This window comes from Lingula anatina, chromosome 1, assembly GCF_051362555.1.
Source record: "Lingula anatina isolate TDL-2025a chromosome 1, LinAna3.0, whole genome shotgun sequence".
Lineage (NCBI taxonomy): Eukaryota > Metazoa > Brachiopoda > Lingulata > Lingulida > Lingulidae > Lingula > Lingula anatina.
The window spans coordinates 23,769,062-23,784,457 of NC_141767.1; the positions used below are offsets into that span (position 1 = coordinate 23,769,062).

A 15,396-nucleotide genomic window follows, 5' to 3' on the forward strand; every position below is an offset into this window, starting at 1 on the left:
AAGGATGTTCATTTGGTACTAAAATTACCTCATGGACCCTAAGAACAGTCAGAAATCTTTCTTTTTCGCTCTTTTACATATTCAGCCTCTTTTTAATGCGTTGAATGGAGCCCTTTGACAAGATCTGAGTTTGGAGGATCCTCTGGAAATTAGATGCAGCCTTAAATAGTGCTTATAAGTTGAGATTTAGTCTTCAAATTAATGCATGACCCAATCCTCACACATAAAACCGTTTTATTCAGTTTATTCATGTGCCGTAACTTCTAACACCACAATAAACTGCTACATGACATTCAACAAGAAAGTAGGTAATGGTAGCACAGTCTTACATTCAGCCATAACACCTGTGTAATACACATGTCTACATGTAATGAGTGACATTACTTCAAGCACCTTGTGGAAACCTGTCTGCGAATAGAGTGAAAATTACGACCGAATTACATTAGTAAAGGCAGACAGATATCTTATCCTTTTTTTTATTATTTCTGTGCAAACATTTTTTGTAATACCTAATTAAATACGTGATTTAAGGGGAATCAGTTTGATTCAGATGACAAACTCCCACACTTCCAATTCTCTTTATTATCCCTGTATTAACATATCGCACGCAAAACGGCATACAAAATACTCATGTCTTAAACACGTGTAGTATCGAAAATATTGTTAAAAAGACGTAAGATTTTATTGGCCATTCAAATTGAGTTCTATTATGAGATATATTTTTGTTGACTGGTCATTCAAAATGGATTCCGTTGCGAGATTTGATTAAACTATAAAAATTGGAGAAAACATTTAAGGGATATGATAACTATGACTTTAATTGTAAGTATATACAAAATGTTCGTTAGATTCCCAAAATGTTAGTTAGATTCAAGACTCCCAAGTAGACAATATGTTTTGTGCGTTACACTAAGTTTACCGTATTTAGCACAGAACTTTAGTGTCTGTTTTTTTTCCTTATCAATCGCACCAATTCACAAAGGCCCGTCACCGTAAATTCTTCATCAAAACAGATGTTTGTCTAAGTTTTACAGAGATGCACCCTGCATTTTTTTTTTTTTTATTATTATTATTAAAATACACTTTCGTTTTCATTTGGTCTTATGGCACGAAGACCGTTCTCTACGTTCCCGTTGGTGGCGTTTGCATCTCTCTTATTGGCCTTGTGTTGTGCCCATATCCCTTTCACTTCCTGCACAAGAGGGACGACGATGATAAAGGTGGCAGCGATTAACGACCAACCCTGAGAGAGATAGGTCCACCCTGCAAACAGCTCCTTGCTCAGGACCCGAAGCGCTGCCATTATCCCCGGCCAGATGATCACGAGGACTACAGTGAGGATGACGCCGGTTGAATACGCCGTGATTTTCGCCGGTCGGAACATCTTAAGAAATTCATCGTGAGATGGCCGATCTCCTTTGCTGCGCCTTGGTATATGTTTGTACAAATGGATCCAGGGATTGAGCGGGTTGTCGATATTACGAGTTTTCTCCCATTCTGCGATGATGTCTGCTTTTGTGACCCGTCTGTTTGTCAGGAAAGCGACAATGATGCAGGTAATGCCGCCAGAGCTGATGGAGACGCAATTTCCTACTAGCATGCTGTCCTCTTTGCCGGTGTTGACGATGAAGTTGCCCAGTCCTCCCTCGTGATACGAAGCAGTTACCAGCCAAGAGGTAATGCCAAGAACACAGCCGACAATAGCACCTGAAGGTTATTAAAATTACGCAAACCAATGAAACCACAACCTCCTGTAGAGCACATCATGTCAAATGACGCATGACGAATCTTTCGATCATGTTGCGATTAATCGCGCAAATACCTGCTTACTAAAATTCATACCACCACCAAACGGATTCATGTAACGTCTTGCACATCCTTATAATTATTACGAGAGTTTTTCTCTGGTTTTTAGTGAAAATTATGAAAAATACACACATCTAGATGCATTTTAAAGTCAATGTTCTTTTTACCTGATATCATTCCTGCAGCATTCATCCTAGACCACGTGATAGCCAGACTGATTGGTATAACGACGGAACCAATCAGTACGCCGGTGAACAGGAAAACCCAGCTGAGGTTCAACTGGACGCCGTCACAGAACAGTATCCATGGGATAGTGATGGCCGAAACCCAAAGAATACACCAATTTTTGTAGTTCAGCAGTTGGGCCAAGTACTCCCGATACATCCCATGGACTGGACACTTGTTGTATGGTTTGACTCCCAGCTCGTGCTTGCTGCGTGCTGCCTCGGCGTCTTCGTGACACATCTTACACAGGTTGACAGGAATGCAGGTGCACTCGTTGACCCTGTGCTTTCCACACAGCATACAGTGATCGTCGGGCAAGTCTTTTCTGGAAATTTGTTCAAAACGCCGGGTAGTTATCTTGTTTGAACTATACTTTATATTGCACGTACATTACATTTATCGAGAATGTGCTTGCATTTCTTTTATCTAAAAAACAGGTTAATTAAACTGAATTAAACTGACAACAATCTTAAGCTACTTCATTGCTATGTTTTACAATTTTTTTTAAACAATTAATTTGATTCACCTCATGACCACCAAAATGGCATTTATACATGCATACTACTTGAGGGTCAGCTAGCCACCATTTTTGAATGTGTTTAGATTAAAATTTGGTGTGTAAAAAAAGAGGAAAGAAAACACAGTACAAGCATTGTCTAACCTGAATGGATTAATATACATCTTGTAGATATCGTAGATAATCAGAGATGCTACAGCGATGACTTCTGCGGAACCCGTGGACATCACCGCCATCAGAATGAGCAGTAAGATAACGTACTCTCCAGAGGTGCCGAGAAGCTTTTGGGCTACAAGGGGCGGAACCAGGCCTAAAAAGACATGCCTGTGTTATTGGACAGAGTATATTGAGCATTTGTATTTCATGATAATCAAATACATAATTGCACATAAACTGCACGTAGTTTAAGGCCGCCCTTCCTGGTTTTCTGAAATATGATGAGATTAAATGTACCTTCTCAATTACTAGATATTGTCAAGTTTGATTTTTTCTATCATTGTCCATGGCTGTTGCTTAACTTTGATATAAAAAGAAAAGTACAATACGCGTTTTCATTTTAAATAATGATTGTGCTTATTAATGACCAATTCAAACAGAATTTCATAATGCTTTGCACAAAAAAAAACCCCTCGGCGTACCTTTGTCCACTTCTATTGGCGACAGCAAGGTGTGGCCGGACTCGGCAGCTAAGGCCAGATAAGCAAGCCCCATGGTTGTCGCCATGGTCAGTGGTATCGCAAACCAAGTCAACCCTCCAGAAATAAATCCCCAGACTCCCTGAAGAGGCTTGGCTGCAATACTGCTCTGCCAGTAGGCCTGGTCGCAGAAGACTGTGCCAAAATTCCCGACGATATTAATCACGCCAAACATAAGTCCACCGCTTGAGAAAAAAGTCAAATAACTTCCCTCGGCGTTTCCCGGTGGCCCATTAATACAGCTCAGCCATTCATACATCTTTGAAGGGCTTCCGATTGGGTTTTTCTCATTGCCGTACGGATTGTAATACACTTCCACGACGAGGATTAATACTAATGAAAAGATGAGTGTTGTGTTGAAGTAGGACACGTAGAACGTTGCTCCCAGTCCACCAATGAGCGTGTATCCTCCTACTATCAATGCCATGATCATACAGGCCATCTCCATGTTGAGGCCTTGAACTAAACTGGTGAGGACTGCAGTGCCAGACAGCAATAAAGAGGCAGTTACGACCAGATTGGTAAAGCAAGCAAATACACAGTATGTAATATGTGTAGCCTTTCCAAAACGAGCTTTGATGACCTGTTGATGAAAAAATTGCATTATGTGATCATTCATTATAAGTTATTAAGTACGCAGTATACTTGTTAAATATATATCTGGCCTTTTTGACTTTGTCTTCTTAAACTTATGAGCTACATGTACAGTATGTTCCAGTGGACACTTGCACGCGCCTTACCTGTAGGAATGTTTTAGCACCAGGAGCTTTCGTTTTGAGTTCGATAGAGAGGATGGCGAAAAGAATGATTTGGATTGTAGCACCCGCAGCATACCAGAATGGTCCGCTGATACCATACTGAAAAACACAGCAATGTAAAAGAAATAACCATTGACTCATCATTATCTCGTAAACAAAGCCATGTTGTTTTTCTCGTCATAGTTGCCTAAACAATTTTGCCAACTTCCAAGTAAGGGAATCGGCACTTGAAGTATGTTGAAAGCATAGGCTTGATGTTCCACGGAAACCCTTTATTATTTTTTTTACTTTTTAATGGTTTTTTTAAATAATTTTACAGGTTTTCCAATACTAAGTTTGCTTTGCTTTGCTTTGCTTTGCTTTGCTTATGTAATGCACTTTGTGATTCTTCGTGTACCTATAAACATAGTTACCTTGCTGGCTACAGTAGCTGACTGTAGAAGTGTAGTAGACCAGGTCCATTGCGAGACGATAGTCGTGGCAGTAAGTCCAATGGAAACCTGCAATTAAAGATATTGAACAGGTACTTTGCACCAACGACAGTTCCGAGATCTTTCTAAAGGTTCTGTAGTTTAGGCCAGCGACAAGAGAGATTCCTTTACCCCTAGCCTTAAGTTATATATTTTAATCAAGTTTCTTGATATATAATGTACCTGTATAAGAAGTGATGCTGGACATAAAAATTCTCGATCGCGATACAATTTAATCTCGTACAATGCTAAAACTTAGTCAGTCTGGTTTAAATTGCTATCTTAAACTCCATAAAACTTACCTCAAAATTATATGTTGAATCAAAGGCGTAAATATCGTGAATGGCACAAAGGGGTTTGCCTAATTAAGTCATTTTAGTTCCCAAAATAGACAAAAAAGATAAAAATACAGCTTATCCAAAAATTGAGACTCACTTTTCCACCTGCGTCGAAGGCCGTGTCTAAATTATCTGCATCATGGTATACATATTTCCTCACAAGATTAAACGCCATGGCAACAAGGACTGCGAATAATCCAAATCCTAGGATGAGCCCCACTGCCTTGCCAAGTTCCACCGTGGGTACAATACCTTGGCTATGAGACGGAAATTACAACGTACATATATGTGTACATAATGTAGTTTTATGTTATAATTGGCATTGGAGGGTTCTGATGAAAACAATCTATCAATTAGTCAGATTCTCATAAAAGAGAAAAAACTTAGAAATCACTGTCACATAGCAATTATTACCAATTGATAAATGAAAAAAATACAGATCAATTAATGAACAAACGTGCTATTAACGTTAGTCCTTCGTGTCATGAATTCAATCTGTTTTAAAACTATAATTTAACCTGAAATAGTTTTTAACTAAAATCCAGAGCTATTACCTTATTGTCCCATTAAAAGTGGTGTTAATGTTACACTCAGCGAATGGGTTACTGCCGTAGAGCTCAGCGCCCCCTGGCGTAAAGAAGATGGACACCACTGTCACGCCCAGCAGAACGCTGCTGACCAGACGCAAACACATTTCTATGGCTGGTACTCTGCAATAGATCAACATTTTGTCATTTGTTGACTTTGCGTGAATGAGATGACGTAATTTCGGGAACATTTTGTTACTGGTAAATGATAACAGAGTACTGTGAATTTTAAATAATAAAGAAATCCAACAAAAATAAAATAAAAATGATATCCTGATTTTGTGACTCAATTAGAACTGACGTGTTTCCTGACAGTACTTCGATAGATGAATATCATATGTGACAATTTGCACACACAGTGTAGATGCACATCAATACTACGCTTAGTTCATAGTAAACAAAAACAGTGAATTTGTAATACAATCCCGGTCAGTTAAACTGAAACACGAAATGCAGCAGCGTCTCTGTGCACAACAGTGTTACTCAAAAATGTATCAGGTATTAAGCAATTTATATTCCAATATTGTGATAATAAATTTTGACAAGCAATGTCGGTAATACAAACAAACCAGTAAAACAGTTAAATTTAACATTCACAACTTGACCCCTTTCACTCTTATGCATTAACCTCGAGAGTTGTCCTATAGATAGATATAATCCTTAACAAATAAACATTAAAACTATAATTTTATGATTTTTTAATTCTAACCCTTTACATTTTGGAAAAGTACTCGTGTAGATATTTTACTGAGCAATTTGCCATCTGAACAAGTTAAGTTCAAACAATGTGGCACGCTTAGAACAAAGAGCTAGGGAGTTATAATCTTTTTCTTAAAAATATACCTTTAAAATTAAAATAAAATATAAAATATGTTTACCTCGGTTGCCTGATATTGTTGTCTATCTTGAGTTTGTAAATGTAACCTTAGATGGACACTTTCGACTTGAAAATAAACGGATTATTTGGAAAGGATTGGAATTGCCTCTACTCTTTAATTTGAAGCCTTGACAACAGATTGATTATTTTTTAATGACCACTTAAATTGGGTCAAGTTCTAGTGGTCAGCTGGTCACTGGCTGGTGCACACATGTACTCAGATTGGCAAGCCTATGGTCATTTCCGAGGTAAATTGAAACGATACAATATACTGAAGTGATGCTTTCCATTTCCATGTAGCTTGAGTGCTTAATATTTATATATCGCAATGGAATTGCAGTTATTATATTTGAAGTTTTCAAAAATATTTCCACTAATATTTCTTCCAAACTACCGTATGACTTGATATTTGTTGGCAGCATAAATATCGATTAAAAATTTTGATAGAGAAAAAGAACTGATCCCAGACAGTTTTGTCTTTGAGAGGGATATCAATAGCGTCACTGAGTGTAATGCCAAGATCAGCACTGCTGAGACGATGTACCCCCGAGGATGTTATCATGATGTTACATCACCAACCATAACATAATGGCAATTACTTTCAGAGGACAGTTATGGCAGTGATTTTCATGGATCTTCTTCAGTTGAGGTCTCGATGGTTTTTATTTGGAGATGGTGCATCAGACTCAAAATAGTTTAGCAAAACACAAATCAGCCACAATTAAAAGTCCTAAATCCAAGATGCCCGCAATAAAAATAAGCAATCCATAATATGGTCAAATGGCAGGAACTGCATGTCTTCTGTACATGATAAAAAATCAATTTTTGTTCATTTTGCAATAACAATTAGGTTAGTAGTAATAGCAGTTAAACTCATTTAATGGAGGTAATGAAGGATTTATGTATAAACTTTCTCTAAAAAGTTTGAAATAGTTACTTGGCTGCATATTCAATAAGTTAATCTATCAGCAGATCCCACGCCAACAGATCACCTTTAAACGATTGAATGAAAATTGCGAATGGCGGAATGAATTTTTTAAAATTTCATTTAGTGGTTTCGACGCTTGGTCCTGGCAGACGCAATTCTACCGAGTTAAAGCAAGGGCTGCATTCACGAACGTCTGCGTTGGTCCAAATCTGGCATTACTACCACAATTGAAACACCCAGGCACATCGGTCTACTTCCTTTATTTTCCTCTTCACTGCCATTATATTAATAACGATTTTATGCATTAAAAGAAAACATACCTTTCACCAATGGTATTCATTTAACCAGGTAAAGTTATGGTTTCTAAAAATTGAAGTCAAAAAGTGCAATTTTCAAAAATAAAACTGGAGGGTGCTGCGATTTTTGTCCAGACAAAGAATCTGCCTATTAAATCACAGCCCTGACCAAGAGGATTCTAAAACCACTCCACGCTTGTGCAGGCAATCACACTTGTCAAGAACAAATCTTTTTAACGTTACGCAAGAGGGCCAATTTGACATCCATTGTTATTTAACCCCCTCCCGTCCATTGTCATTAGACTCCGATACAAGAATTTTATTGCCTCCACCTTTGTCTCTGTTGGTTTGTACACTCTTGCCAAAAATGATGGAATATTCCAAAAGAAAGTTGCATCTACGATTTCAATAAGTTCAAACTAAGACAAAACATAGGGGAGACCCGGGGTTAGTTGACCCCCCCTCCCCACCCCCATCAATTCTCTTTAATAAAATCACTTTAAGATGCCAAATTATTTCATTTGAACTCACTGCCGACGCTTTCTTAGCACTATTGGATACGGTCACTTTACAAATGATGTGATCAATTCTTTTACCCCATAGTTACTTTGTCATAAATTGATGGGTGCCAACTTACCCCGGGATCCAACTAGCCCTGGTCTCTCCTAATTTACAACCAGCTAATTGGTGTTTTATTATTATTATTATTATTATATGTTCAACGTTCAAATTGCAGTATTTTGGGAGATTTTATTTTTGTTTTGGTACATGCTGGTGCTCAAATATAAATTTCTTAAACTACACGTACATGTACCACTAATTTATAGAGAAAAGCAAATGTCATGCTCAAAATCGCAGTGAAAAAAAGCAATGAAAAAAAGCAGTCACCAAGCACACCTTGGCCCAGATCACGAATCAGAAGCCTGCTTTTGACTGAACCTCTGAATGCTCGGGTTTTGTGCCTTTTTCGCCACGGTTCCTCAGAATAGATGCTGAATACACTACTGAATACACTTCTCATAGGGTATACGACCCTTCCAGCCTGTAATTTTAGGGGGACGACAATTGCTTTGTGCGAGACTCACAGAGATTAAACATTCCTCTTGGGTCACATGGGGCTGCTTTATTGCTTTGTGTGATGCGAATGATTTAAAAGACAGCCTCTCTAGTGATTCCAACGCAAACAGCACCATCCTTTTGTTTTCGTAAATTGAACGATGTTTATTGGTCAATGCTACAACCAGTTATATCGAAAGTTTTTTGACAATAATCACGGAGAACTCTGATATCAAAATTATATCTCTCATTTCTAAAATTTTTCATTATTTTAGAAAGAGGGCAAGTTAACACGTCAGCTTAGCCTTGCCTAGCTTATGGACGGGTCTTTGTAAAATTTACAGGATTGGTCAGAAATGGGCTAACTTAAGACCGTTTAGATTTTGGTGGGGATCCACTAATAAATTCATCATAAGAATTAAGTTGCCTGGGCAGAGGTCTTCGCTCCCTTGATGCTTTTCTGGTTGTCTTCATATTTTTACACAAAATTAAACACCCGTTTTTCTGTTCCTAATGTAAAACATGTAAAAGATATGCACTGTGTACTTTAACATGTAGTGTTCTTTCCTTTCTTTTGGTGGCGCGCATATTTGAGTACACCTCGTTCACCTGAAGTATTTCACCTCTCTCCTCTTACCTTCCAAAATTTTCAATGTTAATTGCGTTCTAAAATTCGTTTGAGATTATCTGTATTTATTTCGTAGGCTTTTCATGACCGAGAAAGCATTTGCTTGATTTATAACGTTATAGTTTGGCTTTGGGACATAAACCCTACAAAAATCTCTGCACAAGGAAGTTACGGGAGGCAAAGTAGGCGACTGACGAAATATTAGCTTTGATTTACTTACATGCATCACTTCAGGCACTCTCCGACCATAGAGCATATTATGTACTTTCCGTGATTAGCATCGTATTTATTTCATTTTACTCATACTTGACTTTGTTATGACAAACAGCCCATTTGCTAAATTGTGAAACTAACAGCCTATCTGTTACATTTATATTCTGTGCTCAAATGGTTAAATATATCAACTGTAATATATAACGCACATTCCGCTACCTATGTTTCTTATTCGCACTCTTCTTTCTGTGACCCGGTACATATTTGATGTGATTTATCATGCACAATCAACATATAATATTTCTGTTTGCGCTTTATTTTCTGTGGCTAGAAGCACAGTTGCTGTGATCTTCATGTAAAAATTTGTCAAATTTTAGGTTCGTACTCTACTGTACTTGAGTGCTACGTGAGATCACCCTTAGTATAACTCATTCGATACAATCCTTTATTATTTTTCATACAATACAATATGCACACATATTGACTAGTTAAAAGAGTTTACAGCACGCGTTTGCTAATACTGTATTGCACATTTGTATATATATATGTGTGTGTGTGTGTGTGTAAGCGTAAAGCAAATTCACTAAACAATGATAAAGCTACTCGCATTTTTAATCGCCCCCGACCCCCCTTCATCAAAATAGAAATCTAATGATAACGGTACATTTCTACGTGTGGAATTCTACGATATAGCACGTGAAGACTTGAGGAGCATACCACGGATTTGCACATGTTACCGTATATATATCACATCTTATCATATGTGCTTTTACATAAAAGTGATGATAATTTGACCGAATTTCGGCCGAGAAAAATCAATTTGTTAACCGAATGCTAATTCATATGGTTTATAAGGTTCGAAGCGCTAGTTTTAATTGCTTCGAGATTCAGGCTTTGTAAATCACAATTGCCGTTTGTGACTGGAGTATCCGAAACAGCCATTCGAAGTAATCAGTGCCTGTACGAACTTGACTTTTCGTTGCCGTTCGTGATCATGAACCCCCATGATAACTTAAACTGCGATTTCATGGTTCTAATATATATATATATATATATATATATATATATATATATATATAACTACGAGCCAACAACACGTTATGATCTGCGAACAATTTGAATATGCCAGGGTCTTTTGCTGTTTACATACGGGTTTTTTCCTTGACCAAGAATCAATTCAGAAGTTATCCGCTCTAAAAAATCTCCGGTACATGCGAATGTGCGGTTGGGGGAGGGGGGAGACTTGCGGTTCGCAGTTTATAATGCGTTGTTCGCAGCAGTTAATTTTACAATCGGACCCGATACGCGGTTCAAAATCACCAACAGCTTTCTTGTTTTTAAGGCCTGTGATCCTAAGGAGAATGATCTGGTAATGTCCTTAGAATCTTCATAGCATGCCTGTTACAAAAATATGTGCATGTTTACCAGGGTACACCTGCAGTAAAACTAACCTTGAGCTTAATGCTTGGAATATAAGAAAAGATATAACAAATATAAAAAAAGCCTATCCAACTAGTAAACAAAGCAGAGGAGGTAGCGTGAGGAGAACCGCCGAGGTCTACTTCTTGGCGTTACAGCACAGGTAACCTTTTATGGGCCGCGCTTGAGTATAAATGATGGTCAATCTATCCAATACACAAACGAATACAACTCCTTGAACTATCCTACCGCTGAAAATAGCCTGGCTGCCGTTTGGATTGGTGGTCAAATATGCAAATAAAAGCCAGATAAATAACAAGGAAATAAATAAAATGATATCTGTGATGGAGAACAAGTTTTTTATATTGACAGTAGGGATCAAAGTTATTCTTTATTTGTAATTAGTCCAGATGATAATACAAATGCTGTGGGGTCTGTTCATATTGTCATCCATGCAGGACAAGACACGATGCTGTTACATGTTATTGCTGTCAAATACCACGAAGTATAAAATGGCGAGGCGCTAAGAATGCTGCTGCTGCTTTTGTGTGCGGTCATCATCTTTTCTTGTAGTATCTTTAGTGATTCGATTTTTATACGCATCAGATAAAGACGCTCAAACGACAATTATAGGGTATCTGAAAAAAATTATGACAAGTCCTATCCCCAAGTTTCCATACAGCTTCAGCTGTGGTGTAAAATCAGTCAGTAGAACCGATCGACCCTTACACTATTTTAAACCTCCCTCATCCCGAGTAGGTAGTACTATTTTTTTACCGAGATCAAGAACTTACACAATACACTGTAAAGACTGCTTGATATTTGGCAGTTAAGGCCACTTTATTTATGCTAAAATCAAATGAGTTTTTAAATTTTAACTTTTACTAATTGTTCCGTTATTCAAAATATAAATCCATGAACGAATTTGTAGGGTTCGAAAAAGGCCTGTTGATCAGTACCTGTGTGTAGCATTTAATTCTCTTTTATATTTTCCTATATCATTTACGATAATTTCATGATCAAACTCAAGATTGCTATAACGCAAAGTTTTTCTCTCTTGCAGTGAACCCATGTGCAAGCTAATTTTAGGTATACGGGTATAAACAATCTCTCTGTCCAAAATGAGTTCCATCTTAACTGTGATAATACAAAACCTTGCCGTTAATTTTTTTATTATTTCATGTCAGAACAATATTTGCCCAAGATCTCAATAGCATAGTATTCTAGTCACTTATGTAAACACCCTATATATCAGAGAATCTATCAAAACATTTCCTTATGTAACTATTTGGATCAGCAGCTGTTACCTGTAATCACCCGTTGCCCTTTCCAACCACTTGAACAGTGCTATGCCCTTGTCAGTTAACCTGTGCCATCAACGAAAAACAATTTATTTACTCGTACATGTTTTAGGGTACTTAAACTAGAATTTTGATTGATGGAGCTTTGGATTTTTTTCATTGATGGCTTCAAGGTCAAACAACTGAATTTCTAAAGATAATTAGCCATATTTATTTTCCTCAAAACATTCATATATGATATTCAAGCTTACCCTATGGTATAAAACAAATTGTAAATGGCCGCTTCTTCAAGCAAATTGCCATGAGATAGGCAGGCTATATTCAGCAATTATACCACATACTTGTAACATCGCAATGTGGTATTACCGCTGTCATACTGGATTTATTTACACGTTATTTTTTGCTCTATGGGTGTAACAAAGCGTTTTACATTTCAGACACCTTAGTATTATTTCCTTTCGTTAGGTAACTTACAACACGGTGAATATTTTATGCAACAACACCTATAATGTATGAACATCAGTACCCCCTCCTTGTCCCTTGATATGCTGACATGACCCTAAAATCTGCTTTTATTACTGGACCAGTTATTGGAGAGTAAACAACCATCCTTCATTTGGCGAAATACACATGTACCTGTCGCTCAGTCACTGATACTGAAACTGAGAAACAGAAAAAAACAGAAACTATCTTTTTTCTCTCTTTCCCTAAATGCCATGATCGGGGTAACGTGCGTAAGGGTTATTTGCAAACAAGCACTGTTGTTCGTCTTGAAAAGCAGGTCATTAGTCATATCTCCCTTTCAGGCCAATTTACTGCTTTACATCGTGTTCAAAATCATTTCTTTACTAATGAATATCAATATTTCATTCAGATATATATTTACAGTATAACTTCCTTGTTCCTCTGAACAGGCGTATGACTGGAAACGTAAATCATTTTGAGAATTTTCCGATTATTTCATTTCTATATGTACGTACATACATGTATTTTATATGAAATAAGAGGGCACTTAAAATTGATTACATAACTTATATTAATTTTTGAGCTTTAACATCAAAATCTAGTTATAAAGGAAACCGGTTGGTGTGTTACTACTAGCCGATTCTAAATCGTAAACCCCCTTCAGCGATAATGAAATGGAATGAAGTTAGAAGAAGTTCTTGTCAAGATACGCTAAAGCAAACAATAAAAACTCCAAAAACATTCGATGTCTCGAAGTTGAATTATTTATACAATGTAATAAGCAAACAAAATTATCTATCATACTGGCAAATTTATTCACTCGCGATATGTTAATATTTTTCGGCTTTTAATATATACAATAACGCCATGCTCATTCTGATGCTTAAATATAAAATTAAGCATTTTTATCGGCCGGTTGAAAAAAAGACAATTGCTGAAATTTGTAAGCGACACATAATTTTACCATACCTTTATCTAAAAATATGCCGCTTATTACACTGGATAAATAATTCAACTTCGAGACACCGTAAACATCGAATGTTTTTGGAGTTTTATTTGGTACAGAAATTATGAAATGTTGATACACAAACCGCCCTGTTTGTTTTTTTTAAATCCAAAATAACTGAAGCATTTACATATTATTGTATTATTCTTCAAAATGCAATTTCTTCGTTATTTGAGATATTACTAGAAAAGAAACAGACTCCTATCCAATATGAGAAATCGGATCCACATACAAGACCTGAACGAGTCACTATACACACATTTGCAGTAGCAAGGGCGTCTCTCATGCATCCTAAAAAAAGAAAATGTCGTCTTTTACTTACAGTGATTTGATGGTATCTAGACAGTAAAATGTATCTTGATGGTAACTTGTTGGTAACTTGATGTGTTATTCTCTATCGGTTTCTGTGTACTGAGCCGTACTTCTTTGTTTCTCCCACTATATCTATCATACACCTGTTTTGACCCAGATATGAACATAGGAGCTAAAACGGGAAGAGGGACCTGCTTTGCCAAACCCTTACTTTAAGTCTCGGTCACAACCGGACGCACGAATTTCAGGATCGTACGTCCCCTGCGATTTTTGGGTGTTGCGAAGGCCGTGGAGGTCGTAGAGGTAGAGGAAGATCTGCCTTGCGAGTCGCAAGGGCCACATGAGATGTCCTTTCAAGCAGGGATGCTAATTGCAAGGAGCGATGGCCGTGGAAATTATACTCGTTTCTTGCGTTTGTCTTGCTTCCTGTGTACGTGGCACACACTCACCACTTACGAAGGGAATGCAACGTACGGCGAAAGTAGTGCCCTTTTGCGTCAGTTTTGCTTCACACTTGCCTCACACATTTGTGGTAACGTACTGACGGCGTACGCCAGTTTTGCTTCCTGTTCTCCTCTTCTTTCTTCTTCCTCCTCCCCTTTTTCTACTATGTAAGCTTTTTTCTCTTGTCTTTTGGAGGCATATTAGACACTAAATTGATCAAAAATTTGAAAATTTTGAAAATTGTTGTACACTTTACACAGTCAACGTTCATTGTAAAGACACAAGCGTGCGTCGTGAGCACGCCTTTTATACACAAGTCGTGGACGTGACGCACGTGCGACGCATTCCCGGTGTGCTCTCGACTTTGTTCGTTAGTTGTGAGGGCGTGCGCCTTACTCAACACGAAAAGGGCACTTGTTCCTTCATTGCTTGCGACGTGTGTCTTGCACAACGCGCGTCTCTCTTGCTAACTCCGTGAGAGGGGAGCAAGTTACGCTTGCAGCCTCGCTGTTCGCAGGCTATTTGTAGAATCTTTTGGACATGTCCAATGTCCTCCGTACGTGCTTACGGGCTGTCTGCGAACTCGAAATTGCGTAAGAAGGACTTGCGTGGGACGTGAGATTCTGCACAAAATTTGGACGCAAACAGCCTGTAAGAGCCCGTACGGCCGGTTGTGACCGAGGCTTTAATTCGATGATGAAAACATGTAAAAGCCTGATGATAATTATCTGTATTTCGGGTAGCCTGATCGACATTAGTCTCTATGCCAGTTCTGGGTACATTACAATTGATATTACATATAGTCAAACATGTAGAGTCGTGTTTGCAAAGCTGAAGTGAGAATCGTTATTAAAAAAATTTAAAAACAATTACAAAAATAAGTTAAGCTAGCACCGAGAGTTATTGTACAAAAGCATAAATGAAATTTGTGTTAATATATTACTTTTAAATCATTTTTGTCATACTTCTATTTTTTAAAACATTTGACCAAGGTGGTTTTATTTTATTTGGTCGTGTAGGAACCCAAATTAATATTGACAACGTTAAATTCATAC

The 15,396-nt window shown here is 37.6% G+C and overlaps 1 protein-coding gene across 2 annotated transcripts; it reads right to left on the bottom strand.

Moving 5' to 3' along the window:
* Positions 1-562: 562 nt before the first annotated feature.
* Positions 563-14,909, bottom strand: LOC106157190 (uncharacterized). Of its 2 annotated transcripts, none has more exons than XM_086999173.1 (9): positions 14,109-14,909; positions 5,364-5,519; positions 4,907-5,066; positions 4,415-4,501; positions 3,984-4,100; positions 3,187-3,826; positions 2,693-2,858; positions 1,974-2,356; positions 563-1,707 (listed from the first exon to the last, which is right to left on the bottom strand). In XM_086999173.1, exons 1-9 carry the CDS (start codon positions 14,237-14,239, stop codon positions 1,073-1,075), a joined length of 2,475 nt encoding a protein of 824 aa, XP_086855299.1. In that variant the 5' UTR covers positions 14,240-14,909; the 3' UTR covers positions 563-1,072. The 2 variants fall into 2 exon arrangements, with proteins under 2 accessions (XP_086855299.1, XP_013388214.1); XM_013532760.2 differs by lacking the exon at positions 14,109-14,909 and adding an exon at positions 13,908-14,102.
* Positions 14,910-15,396: the final 487 nt, after the last annotated feature.

Bases quoted from the DNA above. Each gene is read 5' to 3' on its own strand.
- LOC106157190 (XM_086999173.1), bottom strand. From the start codon at position 14,239: ATGTGGCCCTTGCGACTCGCAAGGCAGATCTTCCTCTACCTCTACGAC. The intron at 4,101-4,414 runs GTAACTATGTTT...TGTGTTTTTCAG, and splicing joins CAGCTACTGTAGCCAGCAAG to TATGGTATCAGCGGACCATT. The intron at 3,827-3,983 runs GTAAGGCGCGTG...TTTCATCAACAG, and splicing joins GTGCTAAAACATTCCTACAG to GTCATCAAAGCTCGTTTTGG.